The 14,706-nt window shown below is 42.4% G+C and overlaps 1 protein-coding gene across 1 annotated transcript in view; it reads left to right on the forward strand.

Moving 5' to 3' along the window:
• musk (muscle, skeletal, receptor tyrosine kinase) overlaps window positions 1-14,706 on the forward strand; it is a 35,749-nt gene that overhangs the window by 4,146 nt on the left and 16,897 nt on the right. The window contains exons 2-12 of the mRNA XM_068706012.1: window positions 2,913-3,039; window positions 4,142-4,293; window positions 4,409-4,536; window positions 4,818-4,959; window positions 5,055-5,179; window positions 9,518-9,677; window positions 10,105-10,111; window positions 11,727-11,990; window positions 12,085-12,275; window positions 12,835-12,858; window positions 12,958-13,046. Of these exons, the coding sequence (XP_068562113.1) occupies window positions 2,913-3,039; window positions 4,142-4,293; window positions 4,409-4,536; window positions 4,818-4,959; window positions 5,055-5,179; window positions 9,518-9,677; window positions 10,105-10,111; window positions 11,727-11,990; window positions 12,085-12,275; window positions 12,835-12,858; window positions 12,958-13,046 (1,409 nt within the window). The remainder of the gene's footprint in view (window positions 1-2,912; window positions 3,040-4,141; window positions 4,294-4,408; window positions 4,537-4,817; window positions 4,960-5,054; window positions 5,180-9,517; window positions 9,678-10,104; window positions 10,112-11,726; window positions 11,991-12,084; window positions 12,276-12,834; window positions 12,859-12,957; window positions 13,047-14,706) is intronic.

The following is a 14,706-nucleotide window of genomic DNA, read 5'->3' on the forward strand; positions in this document are numbered from 1 at the left end:
TTGAGTAAAAGAAACATGTATCTGGTCTGCGTGATAGAATCGGAAGGGAACGTTTGTTTACGATTTGATTAAAGTGTGGAAAAAACCTAGAGGACAAACTGCAAATCAAAAGCAAACACCAAGGGATGTTACAAGTTACAGGCCTCTGTTCCGGGAAAGAAAAAGGAATGAATACGGGAGGAAATAAAACACAGAAAAAGATGCAATTAAAGATTGAGAGAAAAATATTTATTCAGTGGTCAATGCAGAGAAAGGCATCAACAATGGAAACATGAATGGCAAATGTTGTAAAAGGCATTTGCAGGAGCAAAATTGACAGAGCGATTAGATAAGTAGAAAATGATAGCTAAGAGAAAATGGCTAATATGCACATTCACTTGTTGGCTGTAATATCTGAGGGTTTTACATTAATTTTAGGACCTACACGTACATGACAATTACAATATACAAATCTATAATGAATACACACCAACAGTAAAAATACAGGAAAGTGAGTGAAAATAAGAGGCACTTGGTTTAGATCAAGAAGGCTTTTGCAATCCATACAGTAGAGGCCAGATGTGACCACTGTAACTCCTCCGAAGCCCTGAACAGCACTGTATCACTCCTGGTGTCCAAACAGCATTTCATAACAAGAACCTCTCCCAAGGTTGAATCCGGCGAGGCTCTCGTTTGCTCTAAACAATGAGTCATGTGGCTGAACATGGGCAGCAGCAAAGCCTTCGCCCTTCAGATGGTGTCCGTCTGTTCAGACAGAATATTGGCAATAGCAAGAGCAACATTGTGGGGAGAAAAAAACAACACATTAAGCAACAAACCCACTCAAAACCCAACCCAATCTTATTTTAACATGGTAGCATTCTAATTTTGCAACACACAGCTGAGGCTGGTGGTAGCGTCTCTATAGATTTGTATTACTCTATAAGTATTTGGTCATAAACCGAAATATCGAATAGAGAAATGTTCTGACCTGATGATGCCGCTAGGTAAAAAAGTCTATCAACATTCATCCTGGAGGGGGGGGGGGGGGGGCATGAATGGAAATGAAGATTTTCACACAAAAAACTCTGCAAATGGGAACCTCATTGTGGCGCTTGTATCTCTACCAAATTTCATAGCAATCCTTGCAGTAGTTTTAAAGACATTTAATAAAAAGACAAAAATGTCAACTTGCTGCTGGCACTAAAGTCCTGGGATCCCCAAAGTCATTGGAATTGATTCTCTGGGGAATATAAATATCTGTAAAAAAAATGTCATAACAATCCATCCAATAGTCGAGATATTTCAGTCAAGTAGTGATTCGACAGACCATTGGTGCCATCCATAGAGCCATGGCTAAACATGGCTAAAAAAAAGATTTTAGACTGCATACATGAAAAGACTTAAAGGCACAGTGTGTAGGATTTGGAGGCATTTAGAGGTGTGGTTGCAGATTGCAAGCAGATGTAGGAGTGTCTTAGAACTTGTATTCTCTCTACTGACCATGAGGGAGTGACACCTCTGGTTGCAAATAGAAGTGTGATTGTATAGAAGTCTATGAGAAAATGACTCTACTTCTCTCGATTTATTACCTCAGTAAACATTGTAAACATGAGTTTATGGTCTCAATCTCTAGTTTCAAGTCTTCATTACAGCATGATGTTCATTTAGTAAATTATGGTCCATTTAGAGTAAAAAAAAATTGCATCCCAGTGTTTAAAACCTTTTTTAACACCATGCCAGGGTCTCATTATGAATTACAGTAGCTCCCTTTCCATCACACGTTCATGAGCCAAACAGCAGCAGTGACCTGAGGTTGGGGGTGTGGAAGTGGGCTGTCTTTTCCGGCTATGTTATTGCGAAATTGTTTGTTTCACAAGAGACAAAAAAACAAGCATATTGTCCCATAAAACCTAATCCATTCCTTTATTCTCCTCTCTTTATCTTCTCCATTCCCTTTCCCCTCCTCTGATCTTACCTTCTCTTCTCTCCTGTTTTCTATTTTCCCTCTCCCTCTCCTTGTAGTTCACACAAAGTTCAAGGCGAGCCGTGTGTCTCTGATCTGAATCCACATATAAACAGTTACTGCCTCGCCCCCATGTGCTGCTACTATCTCCCTTCATCCTTTTTCCCTTTCAACATGTCTTTTCTTTTGTTTTTGCTCCCTTTCTACTCAATATATTGACCCAGAGTAAGAAAGACCAGTTTACTAATACTTTCCTTTTAATCTTCTCTCACTTGTCTGAAAATAATCCTCTTCTCCGTTTTCCTTCAACTCTCTTTTGGATGAATTAATATTGATCGCTTCTTTACTCTGGATTCAGCTGGTTTATATCATGGAGAAAAACAGGTGTTTCTAATGGCTTGTATAACCCTAACCCACAGAACTAGTAATTTACCCGTTTAACAAAGACCATCTGTGGAAACAAGATAGCGGAGAACAGAGTGTGCACCGGGCTTGGAGCCTATCCATGAACGTTGAATTGATATGTCCTTGATTCAACTTCTGCTTGAATACAAAAATAAAAAAATAACGCGGAAAACTTGAGTTCAATGTCTTTCCTTCTCTGTCATTCTCTCTTCCCTCTAATCTTTTTCTTCTTCCCTTTCTCCATACTTTACACAACATTGCAAAACCTCCCCTCCCCTCAAAGTCCCCCTCTTCTGCTCTAATCGGGGGGCCAAGCCTCTGATCTGGACCCGTTAGTCATAGCTGGATGACGGAAACAGATGACTCTAGCTAGAAAAAGAAATGCCAAGAATGTCAAATAGTTTAGTTGAAAAGATGCAGCTGGAAAGGCTCAAAATGTGATGTCCGTGTACTACGGTGGACAGGAAATCAAAAAATTCCAGTATCAAATCCTTTTGTCCAAATACTGTAATGGGTTTTGTAACAAAAGTCATTGTGTTTTCTGCACATGTTCACCACATAGCGCCTCGCATCATCACCTTATTAGAGACATTGGATGTACTGCTGGATCACAATGCCACCTTCATCTGTGAGGTGGAGTCCCGCCCCCGTGCTGACATCAGTTGGACCAAGAATAACCACCCAATCATGTAAGTTTGACCTCTTTCAACTAGAGCATTCATCTGGGAGTCAACTCTTGTAGGCTCATTAAGGACTATACCATGCAAATGACAAAAGATTCAAAAGGTTATCTGGGATTTACTTTTTTACTATTTTTACTTATTTGGTGCAAAATACTCTTTCACACTCAGGTATGTCACATGATACTTCCAAGAAGGAACATCACACTTTGTGGGTAATATTGTGATACTGTGTTTTCTGTTCTTGTCTCAGTATTTGCTTGCCATTACAAGCTAACATCAAAATGTTGAAACAGCTGCCACATCACCATCCCCAGGCTATGGTTATGTTAAAGTGATTAAAAACAATAGCTGTTAGGTATGGCCTAACCTAACATAACTTTCAACATAACAGGCCAAAGGTTAGAAAAAAGACAATACCCACCCCAGTAACAGTTGGTTCACCCTGCTGCTGTCTGACAAGATACAAGTAGGCTGTAAGACTCTTCAACTTATCCTCAACTATCACTATTAAAAATCAGTATCACTAATATGATACAATATTAGTAACATTATGGCCCTTACAAGGCTAAAAAAACAACACGAAAAAGATCTAATACCAGTAAATACCATTAGCTTCTAATTATCACAAGGCCACAATTAAATGTGAAAAAAGTCAGTAAAATTAGCTGCTTATGTTGGCCAGAAAAACACTAAAGCAATGTTTTTTGGCAAAATAATGATAAAATATCTGAAACACGAGGAGATAATTGCAAGGCTAACATACCCCATAAGAATAGCTGCTAATTTTGACTATCACAGTGCTAATATTTGTGAAGTATAATTTTTAAATACAGTATTGCCAGGTGCAGATATTGGTCATCACATATGCACTGAAGGTTCATATTCGGCCTTTGTCTAACAAGCATATTTCTAAAGCCCAGACAATTTTAAAGTATTGTAAAAGTATATTTCTAAAGCTCAGACAATTTAAAAGGGTGGTAAAAGTATATTTCTAAAGGTCAGACGATTAAAATGATGGTAAAAGTATGGTAAAAAGTCCATTGATTGGTCTCTCCCACTCACAGTCACACTCTTTTTTTGCTTCACACCGTCCTTTTTGTCCCACCAGGTACTATGACCCCCGGTACATTACCAGGGAGCAGGGACAGATGCTAAGCATCCCACACGTGAGAGAGACGGACAATGGAGAGTACTGCTGCCTCGCCACTAACGGCATTGGAGAGGCAGCCAAGAGCTGCGGGGCTCTGCAGCTCAAGATGAGTATGTCTGCCCTCTCCCTCGGTTTTTTGTTGGGCTGGAGTCTTCAGATTTTCTGAAATAATGTAATAATTTGATGATTCTAAACAATTGTATCTTGTCCGTCCCCTTCCGTCAGAGCCACAGATCAAACGCCATCCCACCAACCTAACCCTTCTGGTAGAATCCAAAGCAGTGCTGCCCTGCGTTACCCTTGGCAACCCCAAACCGGATGTCACCTGGCTCAAAGATGACGAGCTCATCAAAGTACGCACTTTCTTTCACTTTGACGCATACAGCATTGGTAAAGGGAAGTTTTCCAGCCAAATGAGACGTTTCATAGATTTAGCTACATGGCGTCAATGTTTGTGTCTGTCTGACCAGGACTGTGAGTGAGTGCGGGCTGTTTGTAAGCATGGAGGACCAACTCTTCTTTTGGGCTTAGTTTCTATTGTCCCATAGAATCGGATGCAAATATAATGGAATAAAAATGTGGAGAAATCAATTCCATCTAAACAAAGTAATAAAAAGTGTCTCATCTCTGCCAGGTCAGTGACCGTGTTACCATTCTTGACTACGGTGGATTGAAGATCCATCAGATACAGAAGGAGGATGCAGGACAGTATCGCTGTGTGGCCAGGAATAGCTTTGGATTGGCCTTTTCAAAGCCTGTCACCATAGAGGTCCAGGGTATGTATTTTAACGCGGGTTCACTTTCTGTTCTTGCTACAGTATGTACTTTTGAAAGAAAAAAAATTGGAATATAATTGATTTTGTGTGTTCAGCTCCAGCACGAATCCTGCGGGTTCCCAAGGAGAAGCGGGTAGCGTACGGAAGCCAGATTTCTTTAGAGTGTAACGCCACGGGGAATCCCATCCCCACCATCACCTGGCTGGAAAACGGGAACACGGTGAGTGTTCAAGTTCAGTGTGTGTTTTGTGTTTGGTGGGTTTGACCAATATTCTAAATGTTCCTTAAACAGATGCTGATTCATTTCGGCTTGTATCTTTTTGATGTATACCCGAGGGGTCAAAAAGTGTCCAAACCACATATAACGAGACACTAAAGCTCTCCACTGAATTTATCCAAAGTAAAAAAACATTATTTATGGTAGCTCCATCCAGCCATCCGTCCGTCCACGTCCACTGTCTCTCATAAATGCTTGTGATCCCGCGGTTGTCTCTTTCAGCATGGTTGAGGCCGTCTCAGATTTCAGTGCACACAGCCAGCATCAGAGAAATGTCATCGCGCGTCTTGACATTGTGACACATTGTCAGCCGCAGAGCCCTGCGCAATGGGAAAGCTCCAACGATGACAGAGTAGATAGTCAGGAATGACCGACACGCATCGCAGTCCGATGAAAATACTCCCGTTGAGTTTTTTATTCGGTAAATCTCCACGTATCGTTGCATGGATCTGGAAATCGACACAGTAGCTTCGTCCGCCTTTGTCAAATTAGCAGCGAACAGCTGCCTATAGCTGTCTGGCAAATCCAAAGAGACAGAAGCGGACACACCAACTTACTGCATGAATACAGTGACTCATTTAGAAACAAATCCATTACTTGTCCTCTACCAGTCCTCCAGTGGATCTCTCTTTATGGTCTATTTGGGGGGGTGCAGCTGCACTTCACGTTCAAGGATTATGGTGTCCATGAGGACTACCTCAAGTTCGACATTTTGGCCTTCGGAATCTTGTTTATTTTCCCGTCGTTGTTTTTTTGCAACCAGAGGTGACACTAGAGGGTGGAGCTAATGAGACTTTTAGGCAACCAAAAAGGTTACAACTAGCTTCCATTTCAACTGAAAACACACTGTGAAAGGGTTAAAGCTCTAAGACGAAAACACAAACAGTTCCCAGACCGAACAATGCCGTGGTAGCGACCTGTCAATCATAAGGTAGCCCCGCCCTAAAGCATACCCATTTTTTTGTGGTCTATTTGGGGCCACGTGGTCTAAACAATACGATGTTCTTCTTTTTTGAGGCACCGTACCACTCTGCAGGACAACAGTGGTGTTATTAATATGTCCATGTGGCTCAATAGATAAAACAATTAAGATCATAAACACAGAAGCAAATGACTTCATAGTAACCTGGTCACTCGAGCAAGGGGCGAATGGGGGGGAAACCGGGACATGAGGAACACTAATCCACACGCACATACTGTGCTGCAAACGCACAAGAAATGACCCACTTATCCCTCTCTCTCCCTGGATGTCTCTCTCTCTCTCTCTCTCTCTCTCTCTCTCTCTCTCTCTCTCTCTCTCTCTCTCTCTCTCTCTCTCTCTCTCTCTCTCTATATATATCTATCTATCTCTTTCTGTCTCTCTCCTTCACACAGGCCATTTAAATGACTTAGCCGCAGGATCAGCGACATAAACAGCGGAGGAATTCTCATTAGGGTGACAGAGGATTGAAGAGATTGCCTTGCATTTAGCCGGTGATGCACAGTGTCACAGGCTTTGATCGGGGGTTGCCTCTTTCAGGATCTTACGGCGTTGAATGGTTTGCATTAAACTGCTGACTTGTGCGAGACCCCGGCCACGTGGTCCGACAGCCCGGCCATGTAAGGTGGTCTCACTGGGATATACAGCTGGCACAGAGGGCTGGTCAATGTTGAGGTCATGCAAAGAAAGATAACTACAGGAGATTTAACAAAGGTACCTGCTGATGAACGTTTTAAATTAGCAACATACTTGAAACAGCTTTTGAGACCTAGGGTGCCAATTGTCGTGATCCGTGCTAAGTCTAATAATCTAGTGATTACGTTCTAACATGTGAGTCACTGATGGTTTGGTTTTATTCCCCCCTTGCAGTTCGAACCACATGCAATGCTTTTTGGGACGCAAGGAGAAGACATTAATCATGACTCATGCCGAGTGCAAACGATTTATTTTTTTCTAAACTTAAGTTAAGCACCAGGAGAGCGAGTTGTCCACTTCCTGTGAGAAGAAAGGAAGAAAAAGTCAAAAACTATTTTGGGGTTGGGCCCTGAAAAAACTTGATAAATTGTTAGCAGATACCTTTTTCTCTCCAGGAACCAAATTATAGTCGTCACTGTTCCAGTAGTCTGTGAGTGATGAAGGGTTATATGATGTTGCAGAAGTAAACTTGTTTTTTTTTTGCAACCAGAATTGACACGAGAGAGTGGTGCAACCGAACGCTGAATAAGACATTTTTAGGCAAACAAAAAGTTGACGACTAACTTCCATTCCACCTGAAGACACACTGTGAAAGGGTTAAAGTTCTAAGACGAAAACACAAACAACTCCGCCCTAAAGCATACTCTGCTTTATGATCTATTTGACTCTAAATGCCACTCCACTCCACCTCTGTAAACCTCTGGCATCCTGATCTAAATGTTTTACTCTTTTCTATAACCCCATTTCCAACTTACTCCTCAGAGGAGTCCAGGAAATTCTTCACATTTTGGATTATGTGCTTTTTTCTTGGGGGGGGGGGGGGGCAAGCGTCAGGGTCTGTGTAAAGACTCTCCAGGGTCTGACAGTTGGACAGCAGCGAACTGGTGGCGTGGGACCCGGTGGCAGTACAGCTCCTCTCATTTGTTTTAATCATGGACATAGAATTGTTTTTGTTTTTTTCAACCAGGCAGCAGACATGCATCATGCATGCCAATGCAGTCAGACAAACACCACATAACGTCTGGGTATTTAATAGTCTTGGGTGCTAGCTACAAAATTACAGGCCCATTATGCTTGTAAATAATATGTGTGTGTGTGTGTGTGTGTGTGTGTGTGTGTGTGTGTGCGTGCGTGAGCTGATTAAAATGACTGTGAGCTGCTTTTCTGGCAGCTTGTTGTGGTCATTCATTTCAGCGAGGCTGGATCGAGCTCGTCCCAAAAAACTGGAGGGTGTCAGACACAACTTCAAATATAGACATGTCGCACATCAGCACCCATACACACACACACACACACACACACACACACACACACACACACACACACACTCTCCCATATATCATTTATATATTTGTGGGAGTTGTGTGTTGATACAGAAACCAAAAACAACAAAGGCATTTCATCTGGTTCCATCCGCCAAGTGTGAATACCAGGGAATGTTTAAATTTGTAAATGATCACAGGCGGTTGTATTAATGCCAGACACATATCTCACTGTATGCGCTTCATTTTATCAACTCAACACCCATGAGTCTGCAATACAATCAGTGTATGAACACATTTTTAATCATTCATTTATTCTATGAAGATGACAGATTTTTCCTATTTTCATAATCTGTTCACAATTACATTTTTGCATTACCGCCATCATCTGGTAAAGAGTGCTATTACATGGATAGACGGCTTGATGTCATCAGAGCTCAGTTCTGTTGCTCTGAGTCTCTGAGTGATCTGAATTTTTTCGGTAATTTCTGGGCCTTTATTTTGAGATATTTTACCAAATTCTCACCTGGTTATCCGTAACATTCTGCAGCTTCAAATACAAGTTCCAACAATAAACAGTGAGGTTGGAAAGTCTGCTCTCAGATGTGCTGCCCTACTTTCTGCTTAGCAACAAATGACAGACGGGCAATGTGAGCAACTAGCCGGTGAACACAGTGGAGCATCTGGCAGCTAGATGTTTCCCCTGACAGTGAATATTAGACGTACATTTGTCAGGTGGACAGAAACACAACTCACAGTGAACACTAATGTTGTTCTGCGTCTCTTGGTTTGAATGAGTAACTGTTTCCTAATACGTTTGACACAACTTTACAAAATATATATATATATAACACTATAGCAAAGCTATCCTAGAGAGAAATCTAGTTTAAAAAATGATAATAAGAAAAAAATAAAGATCAAATCCACAATGTATGTGATTCAACATTATAACAAAATCTAACACAAAAAAACAAAGCTTTTCAGTAAGGAGTGTTTTTACTCTCAGCTTGCATAGCTCACATGTAGAAACATAGGTTTTGTCCGTGGACCTTGTCATGGTCCATGGTGAGTCTTCCTCAGGCTGAGAGGAAGATGATGACTCTGATGACACTCGCTGTGTGACAGCACAGAGCTATATGAATATAGTTGAATTTACAAGCAAGCTTCTGCAAATTGTGGTGAAACTACTAGTTAAAGTACATGTAGGTCACTACTCCACAACACTCTTTATAAAGGCAATGTATTCATGGTGTACATTTTTTAACTGTAATTTGTCCCTGCATGATGACACCATGTCTGCTGTCATTTATGTAATTTTTTTTTGGGGGGGGGGATATTTTCCAGATTTCGGGCGCATTCGTGGATGAGACTTTGACGGGCGAGGTGATCCTGTCCATTCTTAAAGTGACGGCGAACAAGCCGGCTCTGTACACGTGTCTGGCCTCCAACAAACACAGCGCCGGAGCCAACACCGTCAAGGCAACGGCCAGAGTCACTGTCGCAGGTAGTGCCCCCTTTTTTTAAATTCCTCCGTTCGATGCTGACATCTGTGTGTGTGTTAGTGGGGGAGGGCCGTTGCTGCATTGTTATGTTAGCTGCCAGTTATATAGTGTTTTGTGTGGCTTCAGCTGTTTGCCCCCCCATTTGGTTGCTACCTAAGCCACACTCAGCCACACATCCCATGACCACAGTCACCTAAAAAAAACACACGCACACACACGCACACATCCCTTCCTCTCCGACCACACACACACTGGCCCTCCACCTGGTTGTCCCTCACAGCTAGCTATGAGCGGGTGAGAGAAGCACCATGGTTGGTTTTCTCCTCCTGCCGAGATTGAGTTTTGTCTTTTTTCCTCCTCTCTTCTCCCCTCTCCTCCTGCTTGTGTTTCTTCAACCGGCATTTTCTGGATATTGCCACTTCCCCTTAGAGTGGAGGTAAGCGAAATGCTCCTTATTTCTATAAACTTTATTTTCGTTACCTTTTGTGCGTGGCTTTCCTTCCAGTTTTCTCTCCTCTCCTCCAGCACTTTGCTTTTGCCTGAATTCTATACGGGCACTACAGCCCTCTGTGTTTGAAGAAGTGCTGTTGCTTGCTTTAGGGCCTGCTGAAGACAACATGCATTTTAGCTCTGGCGATAGACTGCAATGCTCAGCAGGAGCCGGTCCGTCAGTCACCCATACGGTGTGAGCTGAATTTGAACTTTGCTGAACCACACCACAACCCCAGTAACCACATCTGGACTATGTAACTGCAGAGAGAGAGAGAGAGAGAGAGAGAGAGAGAGAGAGAGAGAGAGAGAGGGGGTAATGTTGACCTCGAGATGCCTGATTTTCTGAGGTAAGAAAGAAGAAAGAGACAATGAATTGCAGGTCACAGACAAACAAAAGGATCAGGCTCAATGGTTAGATCTTACATGATATTCCGGCAGACAGACAGAGTGGAAGACGGATAGAGAGGGAAAACAGAGAGCCTGACAGGCAGGTTTATGTATGACTGATCTTAAACAGGAGACAGACAGGATGGAAGTCCTTACGAGAAATCTACAACCCTTTTCTGTGAGCAACATCTGGATGATTTTAAAGAAGATATTTCAGATGTACACCATGACTTTTCCCCCGATTTAAAAAAACCCCTCTTTATTCATTTTGTGCACAAACAGAAAAAATATTGGAAGTAAGCAGCTTGAGTTCATTCTTTAAATCCAATTCACGCTCCTTTGACCCCATAACACAATTTCCACACCTTACGAACACTTTGCTCATCCATCTCTCTTACAGTCACACCTCCCTCCCACCTTTCCCTCCGATATCCCATCCAGTGAATCCCCCCCATACCCACCAGAACTTGCACCAAAGAAAGTAAGGGTTGGTAACTTCTGTTAGTGTCACACGTCTCCATTTCCAGTCCTCGCCATTTCAAGGAGCGTAGCAAGTTGCCTTGAAAACCCCTTTAGTGTAACTCTGTGTAACTCAATAGAAATTAACTAACTAAATAACTGGTCCAGCTAACAAAACCATTCACCTTTCCTATTTACTTTTTTCCAACATTTTTCTTCTATTTAGGTCCATGCGTGGTCACATGACTTTTATCCAGATGTTGTTTGGATATATTGCTAATGCCGAGTCCGACTAGCACATACAAATTAGCGCGCGACCCGTCCAGGGTCGACTCATCTCTCACCCATTGATATCAGGGGTTTAGATAATGGATGGACGAACTTGTCTCTCTCATAGAAAGACTGTCATACCTGCTTATCCTCAAAGTAAAAATCTGAAAAATACCTGAAATGTGTTACTGTATAGTTGCAGTCATGCATGTTTACCTGGAATATGCTAATTTGATCCATTTACAGTACTATGTCAATATCAATGACATGAATTATTATAGTTTCTTTCCACTATGTGTTTTGGAGGACTACTTACAAAATAATTGGAGCAGCTAGACAGAAAGTCGTGCTGACATACAACAACAGAATTAAAGACACATGCACCAACTCTCTTCTGCGGTGTGTCAAGCAATTCAACCCGAGAGTCTCTTCTTCCCATGCAGACTCTACAAGGGCGTCTCCGGCTACTGCAGTGCCTACCGCGGCGACATGTGCCGCTCCGTCCTGCGAGACGACCTGCTGGTGTTCTTTAACTCCTCCCTCTCGGACCCCGAGGACATGCAGGAGTACCTGGCCCAGAACTGGTGGACGGAGCTGGAGGGCCTCAGCGCGCTGTGCAGCCCCGCGGCGCGCTCGTTGCTCTGCCACTCCTCCTTCCCCGACTGCAACCCGTCAGGGTTGGGACCGGCGCCCAAACCCGTCTGCAGGTAGCACACACTCTTTGTTGTTGTAGGAATAAGTGGATTACTGAATGAACGAAGTTGCATCTTCCTCTATTTCTTGTTCCTTTTCACTAAACAGAGAACACTGCCTGGCAGTGAAGGAGCTGTACTGCCACAAGGAGTGGTTGGTGCTCGAGGGCAGTTCAGTCCAGCCTGGCTTCCTCAGCTCTGCCACCGGGTCCCACGCCCCCAATTCACTGCTGCCCAACTGTCAGGCCCTGCCAAGTCTTCGCACAGACCCTGACACTTGCACACATGTCCCTTTTGTAGGTAAGATTGCCCCAACGCCCCCCCCCCCACACACACACACACACACACACACACACACACACACCCACCCCCACCAAGAAAAAACACACAATCCAAAATTTCAAGAATTTCCTGGACTCCTCTGAGGAGTAAGTTGGAAAAGGGGTTATACATAATAAAAAATTTTAAAATTTAAAAATTCAAATTTAATTGATTTGTTAGAAGCTGCTAAAAAAAGTCGAAAATAAATGGAGCGTTACGTCAAAGAACAGCAAGAGTTTGCCGGGTGCAGTTAGTTTTGGCCAAATAAAGCCTGCTAAACTGCGGGTCGCTGATACCGATGAGGTCATTAAAAGGGTCCGACTCAGCTGAGCCAAAATACACAGCTACAGGCTTGTGTGTGCGATGTAAGCTGTAAAGGGCCGAGGCGTAGTAGTGGGTATGTTTGCTCTGTAATATAATCGGAACTGTACTGAAATGACCCTCAGTGCTGCATGCGTTTTTTTCAGATTGCTTGACAGCTGTGCTTCCTCTCAAAATGTATTTTTTTTCTTCTTATCTGCTCTTTTCTGCATTTCAGACATCAAGAAAGATCAAATCACGAGTAAGTTGAAAAAGCGATTAAAGTGGAACACAAACGTCAATCAAATTCATCCATTCAATAAATAGTATTAATGCTGAATGCAATATTTGGTATCAACAGCGACGTGTTTCAGCGACAGAGGCCGTTTCTATCAAGGCAGCGCGAATGTGACGAGGTCCGGGGTACCGTGTCAGTCATGGAGCCAACAGGTATTGTGGCTTGTGTGTGTGTGTGTGTGTGTGTGTGTGTGCTTGAATGTTTCTAAAGCCACAATGTCACATCAGCACACAACGTGTAGAACGGATAAACCTTAACACGACTAAAACACGCAGTGCAGATACAAAAAAACACATGTAAATAGAGGTTGGGCTCTTGATATTCAGGCAGTTCTCATCCGGCATTTGTAGCTATACCTACAAAAAATAATGCGCAGCAATTCATAGACATCCCACATAATCATTTTGTATGTAATTCACAGCGGCAACCTCCATTTCTGACAAGCAAAGCCAATAGAAGTCTATGAGCAAATGACTCTACTTCTCTCTTGATTTATTACCTCAGTAAACATTGTAAACAAGAGTGTATGGTCTCAATCTCTAGTTTCAAGTCTTCTTCAATACAGCATGATGTTCATTTAGTAAATGATGGTCCATTTAGAGTCAAACAGACCATAAAGCAGAGTATGCTTTAGGGCAGGCTTACTATGATTGACACTTTGCTGCCACAGAGTCATATAGGGAGTCTCTATATCAGTCCTCTTCCTTAACCTAAGATTTAGTATGTATGTAACAAGCGGGAATTGACACGTGTTGCTTGTTTTTGTAGGAAAACCCACAAAAAATTGCGAATATCTTTTTGTGAGATATTTCGTAAGATATTCGTAAGATATTTCGTTGTATAAAGATGCGGTGCAATATTATATTATCTGCATATGGAAATGTCCTCCTGTCATTCAGTCACATGTTCAAACTCATGACTTCACAATCATGACAAAATAAAGATGGAAAAAAATAAATAATGCGGGGAAATCGTTGAGCAAAGTTCATAATAGTTGTAGGCATGGAGACTAAATGCCTGTATTTATAAAATCCACACGTCTAAGACTCTAGTGTGACTGATATTATGTGTGTGGATGTTCAGTTTTAAATCAAACATTCCTGATCTCTAACCAGAAACAGAAAAACACACAAAAGCACAACACGCACACACACACACACACACACATACACACACACACACACACACACACACACACACACACACACACACAGAGAGAAACACAGAAACACACACACACTCCCTGTGGCCCAAAAGCCTCTTTATGTTTTTATGGCTTTGCTCTGTGAGAGAGTCTGTGAGGGTGAGCTGTTACTACTCTCCTGTGCAGTGTGTGTGTGTGTGTGTGTGTGTGTGTGTGTGTGTGTGTGTGTGTGTGTGTGTGTGTGTGTGTGTGTGCCAGGTCAGCAGAGACAGGGGAGGGGCTCATCTTGTCACATCCTGCCTCTGGAAGCAATTAGCTTTCACACGCATATGCTGCACAGACTCCATCACTAACACACACTCTCTCTAACATGTTTTGCCGGCAAACACACACACACACACACACACACACACACACACACACACACACACACACACACACACACACACACACACACACAGGTGAAACTGAAAGAATGTCTCCTTTCTCTTTCTTTTTTTTCTCTACAATGTTGTCTTTCACTTCCAGTTCACAAATATATATATATATATATATATATATATATATATATATATATACATATATAATTCTTTCCTTGATATAAAATGAGTCAGCTTGGAGCACTTGAAAAGTCGGCCAAAGACCAAATAATTTAGCTAACATTAGCT

Source organism: Cebidichthys violaceus, unplaced genomic scaffold (assembly GCF_023349555.1).
Source record: "Cebidichthys violaceus isolate CVI_PGR_0920_01 unplaced genomic scaffold, fCebVio1.0.p SCAF_12, whole genome shotgun sequence".
Taxonomy (NCBI): Eukaryota; Metazoa; Chordata; class Actinopteri; order Perciformes; family Stichaeidae; genus Cebidichthys; species Cebidichthys violaceus.